Source organism: Anabrus simplex, chromosome 8 (genome assembly GCF_040414725.1).
Source record: "Anabrus simplex isolate iqAnaSimp1 chromosome 8, ASM4041472v1, whole genome shotgun sequence".
Classification (NCBI taxonomy): domain Eukaryota; kingdom Metazoa; phylum Arthropoda; class Insecta; order Orthoptera; family Tettigoniidae; genus Anabrus; species Anabrus simplex.
Window position 1 is genome coordinate 232,268,646 of NC_090272.1, and position 23,233 is coordinate 232,291,878.

General features: G+C 42.2%; 1 protein-coding gene across 1 annotated transcript; it reads right to left on the minus strand.

Annotated features, from left to right (window-relative positions):
* Nucleotides 1-743: 743 nt before the first annotated feature.
* LOC136878743 (glutathione S-transferase) lies at nt 744-21,043 on the minus strand. The gene is made up of 4 exons (XM_067152200.2): nt 20,816-21,043; nt 7,726-7,893; nt 2,340-2,482; nt 744-970 (listed from the first exon to the last, which is right to left on the minus strand). Exons 1-4 carry the CDS (start codon nt 20,949-20,951, stop codon nt 800-802), a joined length of 618 nt encoding a protein of 205 aa, XP_067008301.2. The 5' UTR covers nt 20,952-21,043; the 3' UTR covers nt 744-799.
* Nucleotides 21,044-23,233: the final 2,190 nt, after the last annotated feature.

The window sequence follows — 23,233 nt, forward strand, 5'->3', positions numbered from 1 at the left end:
TGCTAGAAGTGTCGTCTTTCCTGGGTTATACATGCATTGTATCTGGTAACCTCATTCTGGCTGACACAAGTGTGTTCTGATACTGGAATGTTTCTGATTTCATTTGTAATGTTTTCCTTCAGTTCCTCCATCGTGTGAGGATTTGTTCGATACACATTTTCTTTCAGTTTACCCTACAAGTATAAATCACACACTGTTAGATCTGGAGAACGAGAGGGAAATAAACCAGCACTGATCTGTCTGCAAACACTTCCGAGAAGTGAATCTTCTGGTGTATGAACAGGAGCTGAATCCACGCGAGTTTTCTTCTTCCGTTCACTGACGGAAGAACGGCGTTGATACCCCTCTGCATTTACTGTCGTGTCGAAAATAACAGGGTCAATTATTCGTCTTGCACTAACGACACACCGAACTCCAATAATGAGGGACTTCATAAACATCATTAGAACTTTCTGCACACCGATAGCGGAGGTTATCCCTGATCACACGAACATTAAGATGAACATACGAAAATACAGTGTTGCAATGATAACTTCTCACGATGTTACCAGCTGAGATTCAGACTGGCGACTGATGCTTGCAAGGTCAAGTTCTATGCGTGCACTTCCCTATACTGGAGCTTATATATCGGAGTTTAAACGCCGGTTAGACGGTCTTAGTTTATATGAGACACCCTGTATATTGCTCCTGGTACGGGTTAAAATAAATAGATATGAAAACAAACACGGGTTTAAAAAAAATGATGAACAACAACAACTACATTCTTTATTAATAATCTTGTTACATTAACATAAGATCTTCACCATTCTGAAACAGGCCTCTTCTTGATCCAAGCACTGATCTGCGGTAGGTTGTTCACCTTCTGCAGGAGAGCTTTTAGGTGAGGGTAGTTCTCAGTTAACGACTTTTTATCCCACATGAAAGAGAAGAAGTCATGGAATCCAGCAAAGAGAAGATCTGCCCAACTCAGCTGCAAAGAAACACAATTTTGTTTAGTTTTCTTTACCTGATGGTGACTCGAAGCGGCTAATCACTGTGCCAGACCTCAAAGACTTCATGCTTTAACCAGGCGGGCTACGACTGGCATCATCAGAACAGTCGTGTTTCGCTCCAGCACAGTCTTCACGAAAAGTACAATTCCCCTGAAGTGGACGTCTTTCACTCAGCACAAACAAAAACCGCCTGAAATCATTAAATAATCAATCTAATTATTATTATTATTATTATTATTATTATTATTATTATTATTATATTGAATCGCAAGGTTGGTTCTCCCACGGACTCAGCGAGTGATCCCACCTCTACCGCTTCAAGGGCAGTGTCCTGAAGCGTGAGATATTATTGGTCGGAAATACAACTGTGAACAAGGACCAGTACCTCGCGCAGGTGGCCTCACTTTCTATGCTGAACAGGGGCCTTGTGGGGGATGAAAAGATTGGAAGGGATAGACAAGGAAGAAGGTAGGAAGCGGCCGTGGCCTTAAGTTAGGTACCATCTCGTCATTTGCCTGGAGGAAAAGCGGGAAACCACGCAAAACTACTTCGAGGATGGCTGAGGTAGAAATCGAACCCCCTATACTCAGTTGATATCCCGAGGCTGAGTGGATCCAGTTCCAGTCCTCCTACCACTTTTCAAATTCCGTAGCAGAGCTGGGAATCGAACGTGGGCCTCCGGGTGTGGCAGCTAATCACACTATCCACTACACCACAGAGGCCGACATTATTATTATTATTATTATTATTATTATTATTATTATTATTATTATTATTATTATTATTATTATTATTATTATTATTATTATTATTATTATTATTACCGACTGCAAAGCAAAGTCATCTCCGAACAGGCCATGAAGGCCCCTGGAGGGGTGGAAGGTAAAGGCTCCCACTATCCGTAACCTCGGTACTTGATGGGGTAGAGCGGTTAGTTCTACGTCCGACCGCCTTTACCCCCAACAATTAACCTGTTACTTTTTTTTTTGTAGGCTGAGTGTAGGCCTACCTCTGAAAGTGGAAATCTTGTTTCTTAAGTTTTCGACTTCCTGACGAGGAATCGAACCCGCGCCCTTCCGGGTGAACCGAGCACGTATTTACCACCTCGGCCAAGCGCCCTTGTATTACCGAATATAAATGACTAAATAATAACGAGGTATGATAATTGATCCTAACATTACGAACAAAAAAACTAGGAAATATTTTCTTATTCCATAAACTATAAATTTCTATTTATTACCAGATCACAAACAGAATGTGAGCATTTTAAATTATTATTAAGCTGACAAGTTACACAAATATTGCAGTTTCACTTGTAATAGAAGATTGAAGACGGTCTATGCTTACCTTTCCTCCTACAAAGTAACCACCGTTCTCCTTCACCATGTCGTCCAGCTTGCTCAGGTAGAACGGTAGCTTCTCCTTCTCCAGATCCTCCTTGTTTTTAGCCTTCACTGCTTCTGCTTCTTCAAAGGCATATTTATACATCTCTGTGAAAGAAAAATACAGGAATATTCCGAATAATACCCAATTAATTTTTTGTTTTTGTTTTTTGACGAAAAGTAGCCCTTACTGCGTACCGTTGCGTACCTACCGCCACAAAAATAAAATATATATATTGAACCATTCTGTTCATGGACCAATAGTATAGATTTTAGTATTAGATATTGGGATTACCTGAGACCACCCATGGAGTCATTGTCTTATAGTTTATTTCATAAAAGATTCCAGAAGAAGCGTTCTCGTGTGAAGAGAGCTAGAGCGTCATTATGAAAATCTCCAGAACCTCATTAAAGGGAGTTATGTCCCAAGCCAAGCCTCTTAATGAAGATTGGGGACGCTTCCCCGGATCCCGGCAAAACTAACCTTCGGAGGGAAGAAGGAATTAAATTAATATCTTTGGTTACGAAAGAGATGCATTGGATATGATACAAGAATTGCAACCTGCATAATTTATGCTTAATTTTGATATGCATTAGGGCTGCAATCATAAATGCATTCGTTAAGTAGGGTACTTGACGTGCTTTGTGCGGGAAAACTTCGAGTCGCGGGCGCGCGTATCCTGCACGCGATCAAGCGGCGTGGCTACGCCAACCTGATTATAAATGCAAGGCCGCCTGGCACATCAGCCTCATTCTCTGACCGTAAGGCTGCTTGAACGAAGTCGTCATGCTGCAAGTCGGCACCGCGAACAACGTTTTATCTTCGAGCTGCACATACAACTAGTACTACTGAATCTGCAAGGAAGTAAGTAATCAACTTGCATATTCAGCTAAATTCTTGATATTACCTGTGTTGATACGCTATGGTGAGATGAGGTACTGCCTATAATAGACTGATGAACGAGTAGCTTCATATTTCTGTGAGGTCAAGTTGTAACTGACGTAATGCTAGAATAAATGTAGGCTCAGGGTAGTTCTTATAGCACGACATGTTGTCCGAGTGAAAGGATGGAATAACAGTGTTACTAAGAGTGGTGAAGAAACTATAGTGTACCAGGTTTAAAATTCAGAACAAGACTTGGTCAATGTAACGTGTGAGGCACGATAGTAGTGGAAACAGGCATCGAGTCTGGACAGTCTGTAATAAGGAAATTTGTTTTCAGTTACCCCTGCATCAAGCCAGAACGAGCTTCTACATCATCATTGCGAGGAAGCCACAACGGGAGCTGAAGTCGGCAGACATCGGGAATCGATCCAGGAACGTTGGGCGTACCTGATCAGCGCGACGTCGAAGGGGACATCTTCCAATCATCTAAGGAGCTGTACGAAGGACTCACGCAAGATAGAATGTCTCCAATTGTTCACCAGTATCTGCTGCAAGCGTCGCAGTTTGTCATGATGTGGTAAATTCAGTGGTCCACAGGAAGGTCCGCTCCGTCATGTCATCAATCATATAAGGTCAGAGCTTTCCAATTCTGTTTCAAGCATGTCATTTAAATTTAGATAGGAATAGGGGGGCCGTCAGCCAACAGGTTAGTTTATAGTAGGAAAATTCTTGGTAATAAAGAGCTAGGCCTCAAGCTCGAACCCCGTACATTAGGGTAGATGATAGTTGTAGATTCCTTGTTGGTGTGTTTATATTTCATTTCGATAGTATTATATTAGAGTACGTGTTATCTTCATGGGTCAGGTCGAACTCCCTTGGTCATGGTAGGTTAGTCAAACAGGCAGGCACTGTTTATTGTGTCGCGTTTAGGCATTTGTCTCTGCAGACGTAGGCTGTATAGTTAAGACCAGGATTTACCCCGTAATTCACCTAGCTTTACTGACAGGGCGAGCGAGTCCGAATGTTTGAGAGATGTGGGCATTATGCATGTAGCTGACTGTATGGATTGATATGAGAGAGCCCCAGCACAGTTTGAGAGTGTATTGGATGCATTTGAGATGCCTTATTATGGCCATGTGACTATAGCTTACTGATTTGTGCCTTTGTATTATCAAGGTTGAGCCCATGGGAGGCGGAAATAAGATTTGTTATATTGCTGGTGATATTGAGATGAGGGCGGATAGCCCGTGTGTATTTAAAAGAGTGCTTTTAGCAGCCAGATTATGTGAGGTACTTTGAAAGGCGAAGTTTCTTAGCACACAGTCAGTCAGCTGGGCTCATAAATTGTGTGGACTGCAGCCTGTCGAGTGCTCGGCTGGTGAGGGTTATTGTGCCTGACGTCACAGTCTGGAAACTTGGTTATATGGCTGTCTGCAGCTTGTCGAGTGTGTAAGGGGGAGAAGACGACCTTGATGTTTTGAACGCAGGGAGAGATTTTTGTTCTGTTTGTTCTACTTTAATTTTAACACTGGCCCGTTTGATATAGACCCCTTGGACATGTTGGTTGTGTTCTTTTTATATTGTTTGTATATGAATATTCTACGCCTTACTCTTCATGGGACCAGGGTTCGAGACAGGGTCAGGGCACTGTACATTATGTGTTTATATTTGTTTGCACCGGGGTTCAATGGTACGAGGCATAGTAAATTTTATGAAAATTACTGTTAGATGTGTATTTCAGCAGATATCCATTTTCTATTGATTCCATTACTTACACAATTGTAACATGCTTGTTACAGCAGAGCTGTTTCGTGAACGCAGTGAACTGGTTGTCATCGGCTCAACATTATCTTTACCCCAATCATATTTGAAAGCTCTTATATTTGTAAATAGTATATTTTTATGTAATAAATCCCTGATTGTAAAACTTTGGATGCAGCGATGTTTTCTGTTAGATTTTTTTTCATTTTATTTTAGCTGATTCTTACCTGATTAGTCACATATCCTCGTGTTTTATCTTAATATTGGCCTTTGTTCTCTCTTGTTATCCCTGAGAAGTGCGCGATTGTGCGGCCAAGCGTGGATATGTGTTCAGGTAAGACTATGTGCACAAGCTCACGTTTGTGAGAGTTCTTTCACTACTGTACTCTGGGTTCGAGACCGGCATTCGCCTGGCCGGAACCATAGGGTCCTGTAGGGCACAAGATATTACAATTTGTTTTATGTTGTTGACATTAGTCAACGAATAAGTTTGGGTGGTGTCCTTAAAAGTAGTAAAGATCACAATATGAAGATAAAGCTGGAATTCAAGAGGACAGATTGGGGCAAATATTCGTTTATAGGAAGGGGAGTTAGGGATTGGAACAACTTACCAAGGGGGATGTTCAATAAATATCCAATTTCTTTGAAATCATTTATGAAAAGGCTAGGAGAACAACAGATAAGGAATCTGCCACCTGAGTGACTGTCCTAATTGCAGATGAGGATTGATTGATTGATTGATTGATTGATTGATTGATTGATTGATTGATTGATTGATTGATTGATTGATTGATTGATTGATTGATTGATTGATTGATTGATTGATTGATTGATTGATTGATTGATTGATTGATTGATTGATTGATTGATTGATTGATTGATTGATTGATTGATTGATTGATTGATTGATTGATGTTTCTGGGCCATATTTGAAATACGTCAAATCATTTAAGTTCAACTGAGGCTCATCTTTCTGTCTCTTTCTATGCAGCTTACCCTCCTAATTCACATAAATATATGTTTCTAAGGAAGATAATTGTAAGAAATTATAGACAACAATTAGGAGATGTGAAAAATCCGTCTTTGAGAGGACTGAAAGGAGGTGTACGAAAATGGAATAAAAATATAGAAATATGACAAAGCACAAAAATTCACGGGGAAATATGACCATAATACGAAAAGTTACCTTAAAATAATAAATAACATTAACAGAGCCAAAATATATGCTTAACTTGTATTTTCCATGTAAATAATATAAAGAAATAAAATATAACATGTCACAAACACCCGGGCCCTGCTCATAAATAACACAAATAATAATACACGAGAAAAACAAATGACAGTAAATATATTATGGAGGGTTCTACACTCACCGCAATTAAATTTCAAACTACATTGTTTGATTTGATTTTGGAAGAACATAATTAATGATTAATGAGAGGGCAGACAATGTTTCTTAATGTTTGTTTCCAGCTGTAATAGTGCAGACCTCAGATCCCTTTCAACATCTAGCCGTGCGCGGTAATTTGGTTTGATGTAACCCAGAGTAGAAAACTCAGATAAGTTAATGAAAACTGCACAACACAATTTGAAAAGAAAATAAAAATGTTAAAATTATTTGCTGTAAATTTCTCATACATTCATATACAGTATAAGTTGATTTACTACATTATTTCATTTTTTGTCATTTCTTATACTCGTAGAAAGAAGTTTGTGGAAAAAATTTAAAGGGCAATAATTTTTACTTCACTTCATGATAGAAAGTCCTGTATTTGTATAATGATTTTAAACATTTCATTACACAATTCATAAACACGAATTCCTTGTCCCAACGTTACTATCATCATATATATTATTTCAGTAGTTAAGGTCCCGTTTGCGGCGCTCACAAGTAACCGATCGTGACATATGAGCATTCAAAAAAAGAGAATGGACATTATCAGTGACGAATTGCACTCCGATTTCATAAATATCGATAATTTCTTTAAAAAATGAGATTAAAAAATTGTACGCAATGTGCGATTTGCAAATACTGTTACTGTAGGAATATATGCACCATCATTGCATTTCATATTTTGGCCGCTGGGACGTCTGTTTTATGTTACTATAATATGCCGTAATTATCAGTTAAGAAAATAATGATAGTAAAACCAAAAAAACTACTTCCGGAACATTCGTCAGCATAATAATGCACTTGTATTTGCTTTCGTTCAAGTGGGTAGCATGTACGTCAAAAAATCAAAGATTACATTAAGTGGTAAGACTGTCTAATGTTGTACTAATTTGTGTATTCCTTACTTCACCAGGGGGCTACTCCACCACATACGTTATGAACATGCGATATTTCTCGCACGGGTCCCCTAGTAGTATAATAATTCTAGGAAACCGTTTTTCTATGTGCATAATTTAGCGGTGACGAAGATACGATTTTGTAGTAAATTATTTTCCTCGTTACAACTTCGTGTGTGTTTTTCATTGTTCACCACTCCTCCCCAGGGGGCGCGCCCCGCAGGTTGAGAACCGTTGCGCTAGGAGGTGTGCACTGCTTTTTCTATAGCATTTGCTGAACCCACCTGCGATGGTGCTGGCTGTCAGAACGAGTACTCTGTTTTAAATGCGTTGAAGTGAACTCTTTAAAGGGAAGTTAACATCATTCTGAATTCTTACAGGGGACAGTTTAATATCAAAACTAAACGTAACTTACCTAACCGTAAGTCTGTTATAGTGTCGACTACAGCATCAATACGCAAGGCCTCTTGTTCATTGCTCCCCACTAAGTTGAACGTCCTGGCTAGGTAACGACAAATAGCAGACGATTGGTCATACACTTTCCCATCTTCTTCGAGCATTGGCAACTTCCCAAAGGGTGTTGCTGAAACGTGTTCATAATCATCACAATATTTTCCATTTACATACATACATACATGCATGCATACATACTGAATCCATTCTTCATGAAGGTACAATACATACAAATTACTGTACATATGATATGGTCAAATGTCCAGTCGATTGTTTCCCTGGGTTCATGTTGAGTGAAAATGGCATTTTGTCCACAGAATTCTTCATATAGGCCCGGCTTCATCAAGCAGAGTTAAATATACTGTATATCAAGTTCAGGTTTATATTGTAACTCGTTCTCGTGAGTCATGCGTTTCGCCGAGCGATTTAACTAACACCGCATTAACCCTTGCGCAAACAGCTACCGTACCAATCAAGGAGGCTGTGATTGAAGATTACAGGTTATGAACACACATTGTGTGCTATTCTTTTGTTTTTGTTTTTTTTTTTTTTGCGCCATACTGCATTTTGTTTTCTGCCACAGTTCCGTGGTAGCCTGAATTATTCTTCGTAATAGGCCTGAGAACAATGATAAAAGAAATGGAAGAGTAACTGAAGCACAAATAAGACATTAATCACGGAGTTAGTCACTAAGTATCAAATCATTATAGAATGATGGAGACGGATAGTGTGAGATTAAAAGAAAAAGAGAGCCACACGGAAAAAATTTACAGGGTAATTTAATAGCATTGCCCACTCGGCAGTGTGAACCAGCAAACAACTAAAACAGTTCGACAAAAATATTCATGCTATAGCTACAGACACTTTAGGGACCATTCTGCAGATGGTCGCTTTTCACACCCCAATATTGTCTCCGACCATTACCGTGTACGAAATGACCTTGTGGTGTAAAATCTTAACGCAATCATTACTGTAGGAATATATGCGCCATCAATCCTGTTCACTTCATATTTTGGCCGCTGGGACGCCTGTTTTATGTCATTATAATATGCCGTAATTATCAGTTAAGAAAAGAATGATAGTAAAACCAAAAATTACTTCCGGAACACTCGTCAGTATAATAATGCACTTGCATTTGCTTCCGTTCAAGTGGATAGCATGGACGTCAGAAAATCAAAGATGACATTAAGTGGTAAGACTGTCTAATGTTGTACTGATCTGTGTATTCCTTAGTTCACCAGTAGTTCACCAGGGGGCTACTCCACCACATACTTTATGAACATGCGATATTTCTCACACGGGTCCCCTAGTAAAGTATGTATTCTAACCTCTCGCGAATTTCATCGATGACCTTACAAACGCCTGTTTTCGACAGTCTGTACCTCTTCAGGAATTATTCCTCGGATAGATTTTGAAAATCGTTCCTCCTTATAGGTACGCCATTTAATATAGCTAAATTAAACAACTCTGCACCAACTTTACAACTTTACAGCAGCCATTTTGCTTTAAGTCTCGAGTTAACAGTTTAACCCACGTGAAAGAAGGGGTTAACTTAACTCCGGCTTTAACCTAGAGTTAAAATTAACCTTCCTTGATGAAACAGAATGAATAGTCAGATTTAGAGTTAAAACTGTGAAACATGGGGTTACGTTTTAACCCACGTTGATGAAATCGGTCCTTAGTGAACTACATGCCGTAGGTTCGGAAGGCAATACAGCAGGCATGTCAAAGCTGACTGACAGCTGTGCGTAGACAAGAAACAGCTGTTAGGAGCGCAAGCCTCGAGGGGTGTACATTACACATTGATAACTACGCTACTCCGTACAATACATGTATATATTCTTTCATATAAGGAAGTACCGGTACATAATTAAATAAATGACGTATCGCTTTTAGTGCCGGGAATGTCCGAAGACATGTTCGACTCAAAGGTGCAGGTCTTTTGATTTGACTCCCGTAGGCGACCTGCGCGTCATGATGAGGATGAAATGATGATGAACCGGCACGTAAACCCAGCTCTTGTGCCAGCGGAATTAACCAATGATGGTTAAAATTCCCGACCCTGGCGGGAAACGAACCCGGGACCCCTGTGGCCAAAGGCCAGCACGCTAACCATTTAACCATGCAGCCGGACACGTAGAGTACATAATTAAATGTATTCAACATGGTGATTGTATAAAATGTGCCGAACAACATGTTTTGCAATCATCGAGCAGCGGCAAATTCAATTTCAATTTCGTGTGGCTGTTTCTAGCTAAGTGGAGCCCTTGTAAGGGTGGGTGGCATCTGCCATGTGTAAGTACCTGGGTGTTATTGTGGTGGAGGATAGTGTTATGTGTGGTCTGTGACTTGCAGGGATGTTAGCGACAGCAGGAATATCAAGCCCCCGAGCCATTGGAATTAACCAATGAAGGGTAAAATCTCCGACCCGGCCGGGAATCGTACTCGGGATCCTCTGAACCGAAGGCCAGTACGCTGACCATTTAGCCAACGAGTCGGACACCGGGAAAAAATAAATAATTACTTTAAGGGTTACCATAAGCAATAAAGTACAAAATAAAAGGGGCTTAACATGCTCAACTCTCCTATGAAGAATTATGAAGCAGAATTATACCGAATACTATGCCGCTAGCTTCTGTAGCAAAACGTTGTTTTTATAAGCTCAAACAAAAGGAAATAGGCTGTGATATGTGTAGCATCTCTTCAAGAACACAGTCCTCATATCACTGCCAACAGGCTAGGGGGCTAGCAGGTCTGCCACAGTGCTCTGTGTGGTGCCAAGCCGAGATAGCGCCGTCCGCTTATAGTGCGATAGTTTAGAATGTATGTCCGTCCCTTGTCGGTTGTGAAGTGAGACGAGTGTTTACAACCGAATGCCCTTCTCGATGTCAACGTCATCAGAGGAGTTAATGAGATTAAATCAATGATGTATTGAACCCATGACCTTTGTGCCCTAAGAATATTATGTATTAAATTGTCAATTGGAATAAGAAGTTCGATTTCTTGATAGCGCGGAGCTGACTCGTGGCAAGGAGATAGCTACTTTCCGTCCCATGCTCTGGGATACGTGAAGTCATCCGCACGTGTCGTACGAGGAAGGATACCGAAGAAAGTTTGAGACTGCTAAGCCATTTTGGTGGGTTATTTCAGAAGAGCGCGTGTGTATGGCGTACCCACGCCAAGTCGACAAAAATATAGTGCCTATCAAATGAGGTCACTTATCCAGCTAATTGAACATGTATAAATTTTAAATGTCCATGAACACTACCGCCAGCAATGTAGCAAGTATGTGGTTACCTTCAAAACTTTTTTAATGACAGTTCAGTTAAGTCAGAAAAGTTACGGAAATCTTCTTGGCGGCAAAGGGAAAATGCCCGGAGAGAGGGGGTAGTTTCTATAAATAAGAAGGGACGCCATGATGAAGCCCCTGCATTTTGTATCTCGAGGCTGAAGACGGAGGGTTGAACTGCTCTGTAAAATCGAACGACAAAAGTAGACTAAGTCCAACCAACAGATTTTAGCCGATGTGGCTGGGGTCTTGACTCCATGTGGAGATAGTTTTTCTTGAGTGGACATAATTGTACAAAAAGGACGGTCAATGTACCGAATAAATTTGTATAAATTGTGTGTGGTAAAGAAAGTAATTCGTGTGCGGGAAATAATTACAGTCCGTTGTGTGCGATCAACAAGAACGACAAGTGAAGGGCATCTTCTTTTTTATATGCTTTATTTCCAGGAAACCGGAAGATAAAAATGATCTGTATAGCCAGAAATGTAAAAATGGCTAAATAAAAATGCCAGGGTCGCAGGTGAGCCCTAAGATGGATGCTGGTGTGACTTAAGGTATGTGACTTACCATCTTACCACCTACTATATTTTGTTTCATGATGTCTAACTTATAGTTTATTTTATGGGGTATATACGACGCAGTTGGTCGCCCCTATATGGTTTTTGTAAATGTCAGAATACGACGAAAAAGGGTCATTTGTTTTATTTTCCACTTGGATACATTTTTGAAGTCTTGCGAGTGCCGTATGATGTGAAAAGTTATTAAATAGGGTTTCGAAGTGATATCCCGTCCAATGTAGATCGTCATTTCCGTGTGTTTATTGCCTATATTTTGTGATGTCAAATGAAGATGTTCATTCGACGTAAAATTTTCAGTTGGAATTTTGATGTAATTGGTGCAAAAGGGATCCGTGGTTACCCATTTTCAATCGGATGGAAGCGCTGTACGTAGTGTTGAGTAACGCATGTCGGTGAATTTGTCATGAGTGTAATGTATTCTATGTCCGTTTAATAATATCAAGAAACTTGTACGTCATTTTCGTGAAAATCCAGTTATTAAAATACGATATCATTTTTACGCGAAGTTATTCATTATTAAAGCATTGTACGTTATTAGACGTCGTGGATTCTAGTAAGGATTTTTATTCCAGTTCTTTTGTCAGTGATAGTCGTGAGTTTGGGAAACAGAGGTTAGTTTTGTCGTATGAGTCGAGGTAGGATATGTGAATCAGGTGTTTGGAGACCTGTCAATGAAGCCGGGACTTGTGTGAGCCCGAGGAAGATTTTATAATATTGGGAATGGAAAGCAGAATACGAGAATCCGCGCCGGTATTAATTTGCGACGGGTACAATTATTGTGGGACTTTTAAAAGTAAATCTATGTGCATATTTGGTTGGTCAGAATATATCGTATTTTGTAATTAGTCTTTTTGCGAAGTTAAATGTTTCATTCTTTGAGATCAGTCAGGCAAGATGAACAGATGTTTCATATCGAGACTGACAGACAGAGAAGGGTGGTTTGTATCGAGACCGGCAGCTGATCGAGGGGGAACAGTTTGTATAACGGAACGTGTAGTGGTTTGTGTGTAGGATGGAGATTGCATTCGTGGCAACGGAGATAAATAATTATGGAATCTAGTTGAAATTTCCATCCGGGAATAACGTGCGAGTTGTTGGATACTGGAAATTTGTTTAATTGAGATCGTAATGTACATTTGAGACAACGAACTTAGAGTATAATGAGTAAGGTTAGACAAATTCAGGGTTGTCCAAAATATAGAGCGGTGGTAGTGATGATTGTTTTGTCTGTGAGGGGTGCGCAAACTTTATGAAATGTTATGACGAGATATGACATCGTAATTGGCTTACATTATACGGTGAGTTACTTTTGGTTTGTACGTAATTATTAGGGTTATCCAAGTGTTAATAATGGCTAGGGTTAGATTAGATTTAAAGTGTGAGGTCATGAAACAAGATATAAACTGGACATGAATGATGTAATATTTCTTTTCCAGCAACAGGAATCAACAGATAAACATCAAATACGACAAAAATGAATGACGTCTAGAATTGTGTAGGGACCTGTGAAGGAACCACTCGTCCGTGGAGATAGAATTTGTTGTTCTTTAAGATTTCATTAAATCATTTAAATTTTATTTAATTATTCAATTCAGTGAAAACCGTATTTGAAATAACTTTACAACCAAGCGAGTAACTTGAAGATGCATTCTGGAAATCGTAGTTTATTTTCTGGTGTATATGTAAATGTTAACGTAACGATTAATGGGACATATCCGAAGGTAATGGATTTTACTGCCACAAAGTATTGTGAGCATTGTTGTTGTTGCATTATTTGACTTTGATCGATTGAGCTGAAATATGCTGGGGATAGTAAAGTGGAAACTTTGGTCATCAACCGATGTAACTTAATTGTGTTTAGCCTTCAGCTTAGAAACTTGGATGGTCAGGGGGTCATCAACCTCAGTGACTTAGATTAGGGCCATATGCCGCTGTAGCATCATTTTCCTTGCGGTCATCATCCACAATGACTTTAAAGTAACTTAAAAGTTTAGATGTCGGTCCATGACATAGTCGCAGGTCACATCGATTCAATTAAGTTTCCATGCCGTATAACCACTGTGTGGCACACACCGATTGGACTGCCTTAATTATACCCAGAGTCCAGAGTTCGTGTTACGAGGGCTGGACCATAAAGAATCACTATGATGGTACATGTAGTCTCACATGGAAGCCGAATTTAAGGATTTCCAGACTTTCCTTTCTTTGATTAATAATTGAGACAATGGTTTCTAGTAAGGATGACCATCAGGCAGTTACGTCAAAGGCTCACACCAGTGTTCTGACCTTCTATGTAAAATGATTGTGGTGTCCAGTGGACACGATTGAGTTCAATGATACCGTTGATAAATCTTAAATGCTTCAGGAATTACTTGAATAAATAGGAACATTTTTTAAACAAACCTTTCATTTGAGTAGATAGATTAGAATTACTGAACCCTACCTTTACCTCAGCAAGTGACGAAGAACCAGATACGACCCAAGAGACAGATCTCATGAACTTTTGCTAGTAGGTAAGGAAGGTAGGTATCCTTCAGTATGGACCAAAGGGTTCAGTATTATATGATAGTAAGGAGGCGGGGGGGGGGGGTGAAACTCGGTGCCGGCACAAAGCCTGCCCCTGTCGAATAACAACAAAGGATCTACTCAAGGCTTTGTGTCCCCATCTGACGGATGAATCACCATCATCAGAGTCATATGCCCTCATTCCATATGAGCACGGCGGAGAGATTTGGAAATTAATCCAGGTTTTTGGCACGCAAACTAGTGATTAGAAATTGTACACCACCAACTCTCCTGTCAGTTTTACTGACTGTGTTGATGGGGTGACACCGACACATGGGGATACCTAGCCGTTAATATAAGGAAAGATCTTCATTGGGGTAATGGGATTGTAAATAAAGGGTACAGATCTCTGCACATGGTTATGAGAGTATTTAGGGGTTGTAGTGAGGATGTAAAGGAGAGGTCATGTAAGTCTCTGTTAAGACCCCAACTAGAATATAGTTCCAGCGTATGGGACCTTCACCACGATTACTTCATTCGAGATATGGAAAAACAAAAAAAACAAAAAAAAAAGAAAAGAAACACGATTTGTTCTGGGTGATTTCCGACAAAAGAGTAGCGGTATGAAAATGTTGCAAAGTTTAGGCTGGGAAGACTTGGGAGAAAGGAGACGAGCTGCTCGACTAACTGGCATATTCCGAGCTGTCAGTGGAGAGATGGCGTGGAATGACATTAATAGACGAATGTCCGGATCCGTGGCTAAATGGTTAGCGTGCTGGCCTTTGGCCACAGGAGTCCCGGGTTCGATTCCCGGTAGGGTCGGGAATTTTAACAATCATTGATTAATTTTGCTGGCACGAGGGCTGGGTGTATGTGTCATCTTCATCATCATTTCATCTTCATCACGACGTGCAGGTCGCCTACGGGTGTCAAATCAAAAGACCTTTTTAAGTAGAATAGATCACAATACCGAGTGAGTTGGCCGTGCGGTTAGAGGCGCACAGCTGTGAGCTTGAATCCGGAAGATAGTGAGTTCGAATCCCACTGTCGGTAGCCCTGAAGATGGTTTCCCATTTTCACACCAGGCAAATGCTGGGGCTGTACCTTAATTAAGGTCACGGTCAGTTCCTTCCCACTCCTAGGCCTTTCCTGTCCCATCGTCGCCATACGACCTGACTGTGTCCATGTGAAGTAAAGCAATTTTTTTTAAAAAAGCTCACGATATGAAGATAAAGGTGTAATTCAAGAGGAACAAATTAGAACAAATATTCGTTTTTAGTAAGGGGAGTTATTAATTGGAATCATTTATTAAGGGAGATGTTCAATACATTTCCAAATTTCTTGCAATCATTCAAGAAAAGACTAGGTAAACAACCGATATGGAATCTGCCACCTGAGCGACTGCAGACCAGTAGTGAATGATTGATTGGCATATCAATCATAAACTCTAAAATCGTTTTTTGTATCGCCACAAATTCAGACAGGCGATACTGAGTGCCCAGTGTCTTCACTAGATGAAAATCCACAGCCTATTTCCAGTTTCAGCCCCATGTAGCAGCGAGGATAGGAACTGTGCCGGCTGCCGAAGCCTGTCGCATTCGTCTGGGGCGATGATTAATGACTGACCGATGAAATGTTATTGGAGAGTATTGTAGGACTGGAAGATGACAAGAAAAACCGGAGTACCTGGAGAAACACTTGCCCCGTCTCCGCTTTATCCAGCACAAATCTCACATGGAGTGACCGGGATTTGAACTACGGAACCCAACGGTAAGGGGCCGGCGCGCTGCCGTCTGAGCCACGGGGGCCCTTCTGTTCGCTAGATGAAGATTGAAATGACATAGAAACCGAGGGTTTTTTGCTGTTTTCTAAATATTTAACCACGGAGTAAAAAAGGGGCATTGAAAAGCGGATGGTATCCGGCCAAACTGGAGGATCTGGTAAACCTAGACGGAAACAACAATCCCTATTCCTGTGTGCTGGAGTTTCCACTTTCACTATACTTCTATCCTAATTGTTCGAAAGAAAGAACGACTCTTTCTGGAGAATGCCGAGAATTATGCAGTAATGGAAAATATGCTGAACGAAAGCCACCCATAATATTGTCGTTATGGAAAACGAACGTACCCAAACAATTAAAAGCAACTAAACTTGAAATAGGCAGTAATTACTAGACAATGCAAGCCACTCTAAAACTATCTCAATGTTAACGCAAATACCTGGAACGAATTTATGTATTAAAAGCCCACTTTTCTGTGTCAAGGAATAAAATAAGCAAAGAAGAAAAAATTTATTACGTACTCACTCCCTGAAATAATAGCTGTTTAATTAGGTTGATCTGATTCTAATTTTCAGTTCATCCAACAAACGCCTTCGAGGAGCGATCAGTTATGGACTTAACATTAAGGTTGGATCTCAGATACAGGCAACAATCCTTCGCCGTCCGACTGTTTGCAACACCGAAAGCAGCCACGGAGGTTTATTGCTTCTTAAAAATTGTGGACTAGCCAGGTGGATGAACGCAAACCAGTGAGGTCTCGCCTCAGGACGTGACCATCGGTAGCACTGCACAATACGAGAATCGTCAGCAGCTTAGCCCTGATCCGAGTCTACCAAGGCTTACTTATTTACGCCGCTCCAGGGTCTGAAGCAAATCACAACCATGTACCCCTACAAGCCATATGCTCCTGCTAATACCACAGATGCCATCTGCACCACCACCTCCAGCTTCCGACCATTCGCCGTAGACGCCGCCGCCGTAGCCTTCCACCCGACTGTCCTGTCCAGTTATGCAACTCCGAATCAAGCCGCACGCTTTCTGCCAGCAAATCCAGCTACGCATCCGGACAACCCGCGGACTCAGTACCAGAGGATGATGCATCAATCGGCCCCCGCGAGGGAGCGCGTGCTCCGCATTACCTGGCAGTGGACTCGGCACCTACAGCAGCCGCTACATCTCTTCCAATGGACACCACCATACAGCATATATTCCCATCTACTACCATCACTACACCCACCTCCTCTCGACTCGAATATTCCTCCACTTCTGGCACTAGACGATCCATCAACCATCTCCGATTTCTCCAGCAAACGCCTTCCGGCACACATGGATTTCTCCTCCTTAACCCTTCTCCAGAATTTAGGACACCTCAAGCCATCTTCTGCACGTTTCTTCGCTACAACATGCGCCGAGAGGACATCGCTGATATCAGGCAGACTTCAAAAGGAATCATCATTCAAATCAACGGGGAAGTAGCAGCACACCAACTCGCCACCACGATAGGATCAACTCCGTTCGGATCAGCTATCCCTCTTCAACCCCTCTCACCACCACCCACTCCACCACCACCACCCACTCCACCACCACCTCCACCACCACGTTATAATCTACTAAGCTGCGTCATCCGTGGTGTGGGTCCTTCACTTTCAGAAGAGACGATTCTTGCCGAGCTCAGTGCGGAGGGAGTGCCTGCTCGGAAGGCCTTTCGCATCCGGAATGCGGAGGGTCCAACACTCCTGGTGCGGATTCTTCTGCCAACACCAGCTGATGTGGACAGACTGCTTGCCAGTGGTGTATCGATACATCGACACCATCACAAAGTCGAACCTTCTCGTGCTCCACCCCCACAGTCAATCAGATGTGAAAGATGCCTCCTCTATAACAATCACACAACGGCTCAGTGCAAAGCAAATCATCCAATCTGTGACATTGCACCCAGCATCATATCACTACCAAGTGCCTCAACACCCTACACCCCGCCCGCTGTAACACTTGTGGGGGCAGCCAGCCAGTCTGTGGTCATTGCACTCAGCATCATGTCACTACCAAGTGCCCCAACACCCTACACCCCGCCCGCTGTAACACTTGCGGGGGCAGCCAGCCAGTCTGTGGTCATTGCACTCAGCATCATGTCACCACCAAGTGCCCCAACACCCTACACCCCGCCCGCTGTACCACTTGTGGGGGCAGCCATCCAGTCTGTGGTCATTGCACCCAGCACCATGTCACCACCAAGTACCCCAACACAATACACCCCGCCCGCTGTACCACTTGCGGGGGCAGCCATCCAGTCTGTGGTCATTGCACTCAGCACCATGTCACCACCAAGTGCCCCAACACAATACACCCCGCCCGCTGTAACACTTGCGGGGGCAGCCATCCAGTCTGTGGTCATTGCACTCAGCATCATGTCACCACCAAGTGCCCCAACACCCTACACCCCGCCCGCTGTAACACTTGCGGGGGCAGCCAGCCAGTCTATTCTCGCCGCTGTCGAGGACGTCCGACACCTCCCTCAAATCACCCAGAATTCATAGCCCCGTTTCGCACTATTGATCCACCAACCACGCCCACCCATTCACTTTTCCCCACCCTACAATTTAAGATCTTGTCAGATTTGTTACACTCTCCTTGTTAAATATCCATCCATACAATAGACCCCTGGTTCTCGCACACCTTCAGGCTGCAGCTAATCAGACCCTCAATCTCTATTTTCTCACTACCCATTCAGGCTTAAATACTTATTTTAACTTCACACCCTTAGAAACTCTCGTATAAATCCCCTCAACCTGCTCTCAGCATCAAGAAGCGGACAATAGCATCATATCTTAATGACGCATTGTAATGCACAAGATCCAGAATCACTTCAGAACGGCATGCTATTAGAACCACCGAATTCTTGTATTGCAAACGTCCTTATTCTTAGATGTATTTATAGCATAATGTTTTGTATAGCATCAGGCGAAGGATGAAAAAAGAAAGCGGAAACAAAAAGAAAAAGAGACAACAAAAAAAGAGAAAACACCCCTTAAACTCTTTAAAATTATCTAATAATGAAAAATATTGTTTGTTCATAAATTCTTCTCTCTAACTTTTGGAAAAGCACATTCAATAAAGCTGAATAAAGAGACCCAACCCACTACCATCCCCTCTATTTCTCACATCCTCCTACCCACCTCCCTCATCCATCAAACCTCCCCAACCCGCCCGTAACTCTTGGCCAGACCGAGGGCGTCACCCTCTAGGTGGCCCGCCCCACCCCGTCAGGGTAGGGAATGAAAATGAGTAAAGTAAGATACAGGCTTCATATGGACACGCTTTAAACAGAGCTTCAGTGAAAATACACTTCAATACTGCTCTCAATCAAAGAGACATTTTGTCATGTGCAAGAAGTAAAGAAGTAACAAAAACATGTTTATACAGAACTAGTAAAATTCAATGAATTTAGTACAATGTCGGTAACCCTCCGAATAAAATGCGAGCATTTGCCTGTCTGTAGTCTATAGGGCCTATATGTTTTGAAAGTCTTTGGACTTATTATAGAATCCTTCCCTTTAGTGTTTTCTAAAAACATGAAAAATGTAAAATTAGGTCTATATAATATATATATATTTGCTATTTTGCTTTACGTCGCACCAACACAGGACAGGTCTTATGGCGACGATGGGATAGGAAAGGCCTAGGAATGGGAAGAAAGCGGCCGTAGCCTTTAATCAAGGTACAGCCCCATCATTTGCCTGGTGTGAAAATGGGAAACCACGGAAAACCATCTTCAGGGCTGCCGACAGTGGGGTTCGAACCCACTATCTCCCGGATGCGAGCTCACAGCTGCCCGCCCCTAACCTCACGGCCAACTCGCCCGGTTATAATATTTTTTGAAATGTTATTACATGCAAGAGAAGAGAATAAAGAGGATTGAATTATGTCGTAAAATTTGATGGTGTGGTGTGTCCTTCAAAAGTCTGTTATTTTCTTCTTCTTTGACATTCCTGTATCTCATTTTTCACCTACTGAGGTGGTTACCCTAAACATGCTTTATGTTTCTTATGGTTAGTGTGATTAGCTGCCACCACCGGGAGGGCCGGGTTCGATTCCCGGCTCTGCCACGAAATTTGAAAAGTGGTACGAAGGCTGGAACGGGAGGTTAACTGAGTAGAACGGGGTTCGATTCTCACCTAAGTGGATCCCACTTCTTCACCATGCAAATGCTGGGATGGTACCTAATCTAAGGCCACGACCGTTTTCTTTCCCCTTTCTTGTCTAGCCTATCCATTCTAATCTCCCAACCCCCCCCCCCCCCCCCGTTCATCATAGTAGGTGAGGCGCCTGGGCGATGTACTGGCCCTTCTCCCCGACCAAATGCCTCACGTTGCAGGACACTGCCCTTGAGGCGGTAGAGGTGGGATCCCTCGCTGAGCCCGAGAGAAAAACAAACCCTGGAGGGTAAACGGAGTAAGAAAGCAAGAAAGAAGAAATAAATATTTCTCTACACAGCGATACCGTATAGTTTAGTTCCATGTAACAATATAAAGCTCAAAAGTGTACATTGTATAATGTTTGCAACTTTTTTAAACAATACCAAAATTACGATGTTTGAAGCGTAATTGTCGAGTGTTACTGCAACAGCAAAAGCGGGAATATTATGGAGATATTCGTCAACTTTTCTTCTTATATAGCAAGTTTGGAACACCCTGTACCGTAATTTTAACTCTGCCAGTTGCCAACACTGAATCAATAGTGCCAAATACATGATACGAGGTGTAGCTCAGGGTTTCCCCCTGCTTGCTAAGTGTCTGTCACTCGACCTACTTACCTTTACTATACTCGCAATATGATGTTTAAATCACTCAAAAGACTACTGAATGAATGCGCATGCAATAAGAAGTACTGCAATACTTACATGGTTTAATTTTGGGCCAATCAGCCTGCTGGATTCTGTTATCTTCGAACTGCACACCTCCATAACATAGAATGTATCGAATGGGCTCAGCCAAACCTCGCCCTTCGAAATACGTTAGCTTGTACTTTGGGGCCATGATACTTGCCAAATCTCTCGTAAATGACTGTCACTTGTAACGGTTCCAGCCGGTTAATAAAACGTCTGCTTGCTAACACGCACAGCGATAAGAAGATACACTGAGCTTGTTACGTAACAGCTCGGCAAGGTTAAGATCAGTGCTACCACTGTCACCAACACAAGTACGAGTACAGATTACGATGTGTCCCATGGTGACAGTATGTCAGCTAGATTCCAACGTGCGGTAAACAAGTTCCAGGGAGTTTTCTGCATGTGGAGCTGTCGCTCGACGGGCAGATTCCCAATCAATTGTTTACCTAGCCTTTTTTTAATGATTTCAAAGAACTCGAAAATGTATCGAACATTTCCCTTGATAAATTATTCTAATCTCTAACACAGTACCTCTTCCTATAAATGAATATTTGTCCCAATTTGCCCCCTTGAATTCCAACGTTATCTTCACTTTATGACATTTCTTGCTTTTAAACGCTCCACTCAGCCGTATTCGTTTACTAAAATCATTCCAGGCTAATTCTCCGTGACAACTCGGAACATACCGCTTAGTCGAGCAGCTCGTCTCCTTACTCCCAAGTCTTCCCAGCCCAAAGTTTGCAGCATTTTCATAACACAAATCCTTTGTCAGAAATTTATTTCCTTTGGATCTTTTGCTGTTCTCGAATCAAGTAATCCTGGTGAGGGTCCCATACACTAGAACCATACTCTAATTGAAGTCTTGTCAGATACTTATAAGTAGAGCCCGGAGTTTTATGCATTAATAGCTTAGAATGCAAACTTACTGAAGCGAGTAGCAAGTATAGCCTACCATCACAACGATTATGCCATGGGGTTTGCATTAATATTAGGGGTACGGCTCATCAGAACCCCTACAATTTATGTTACTCTTGCTACACTATAGAAGAACGGGTGGCCGACACTTCCTACTAACCAAATTGGTTTGCAATCTAACCTGTTACTGCATAAAAATCCGGGCATTACTTAGAAGCCTTCTCCTTTGAATCCTTATTACAACCCCTCATACCCTCAAAACCATACAGAGATATGTAACCTTTGTTTACATTCCCGTTCATGTGATTACCCCACAGAGTTCGATAGCTGCAGTCGCTTAAGTGCGGCCAGTATCCAGAATTCGGGAGATAGTGGGTTCGAATCCCACTGTCGGCATCTCCGAAGTTGGTTTTCCGTGGCTTCCTATTTTCACATCAGGAAAATATTGGTGCTGTACTTTAATTAAGGCCACGGTCGCTTCCTTCCCACTCCTAGATCTTTCCTATCCCATTGTCACCGTAAGACCTATCTGTGTCGGTGCGACGTAAAACAACTTACAAAAAATGTGATTACCCGAAAAGAGATATTTCCTTATATTAACACAAAAATACTTACAGTAATCCGCATTAGTTAGTGTCACCCCATTAACACGGAAGTTAAAACTGAGAGGACTTTTCTTCTTGATGAAAGTTACAACCGTCCGCCTCTGTGGTGTAGTGGTTAGTGTGATTAGCTGCCACCCCCGGAGGCCCGGGTTCGATTCCCGGCTCTGCCAAGAAATTTGAAAAGTGGTACGAGGGCTGGAACGGGGTCCCCTCAGCCTCGGGAGGTCAACTGAGTAGAGGTGGGTTCGATTCCCACCTCAGCCATCCTGGAAGTGGTTTTCCGTGGTTTCCCACTTCTCCTCCAGGCAAATGCCGGGATGGTACCTAACTTAAGGCCACGGCCGTTTCCTTCCCTCTTCCTTGTCTATCCCCTCCAATCTTCCCATCCCCCCGCAAGGCCCCTGTTCAGCATAGCAGGTGAGCCCACCTGGGAGAGGTACTTGTCATCCTCCCCAGTTGTATCCCCGACCCAGAGCTCCAGGACACTGCCCTTGAGGCGGTAAAGGTGGGATCCCTCGCTGAGTCCGAGGGAAAAACCGACCCTGGAGGGTAAGCAGATTAAAAAAGAAAAAGAAAGAAAGAAAGAAAGAAAGAAAGAAAGAAAGAAAGTTACAACCTGTCATTTAGCACAATAATATGCTAAACTGGATACTTGCACGGTAACTTCATGCCCAAAGCAAACTTTAGTGGGAAGATCGAAATTATTAATTCCTTTTCAGCAGTTCACGCGAGTCTTTGTAGGAAAAGTCAGTGTTTTCATAACTACGACATACGTTCTTCATGTTTTGAGGAAATGGAAAAGTTATGCCATGCCGCGGTCGAAAACTACAGCGTCTATCTTCGTTTAACATACCCGCCAGTTGCTGGGAGGTAATTAGGTTACTCTTCGGTGCGCGACGATCTGCGCAAC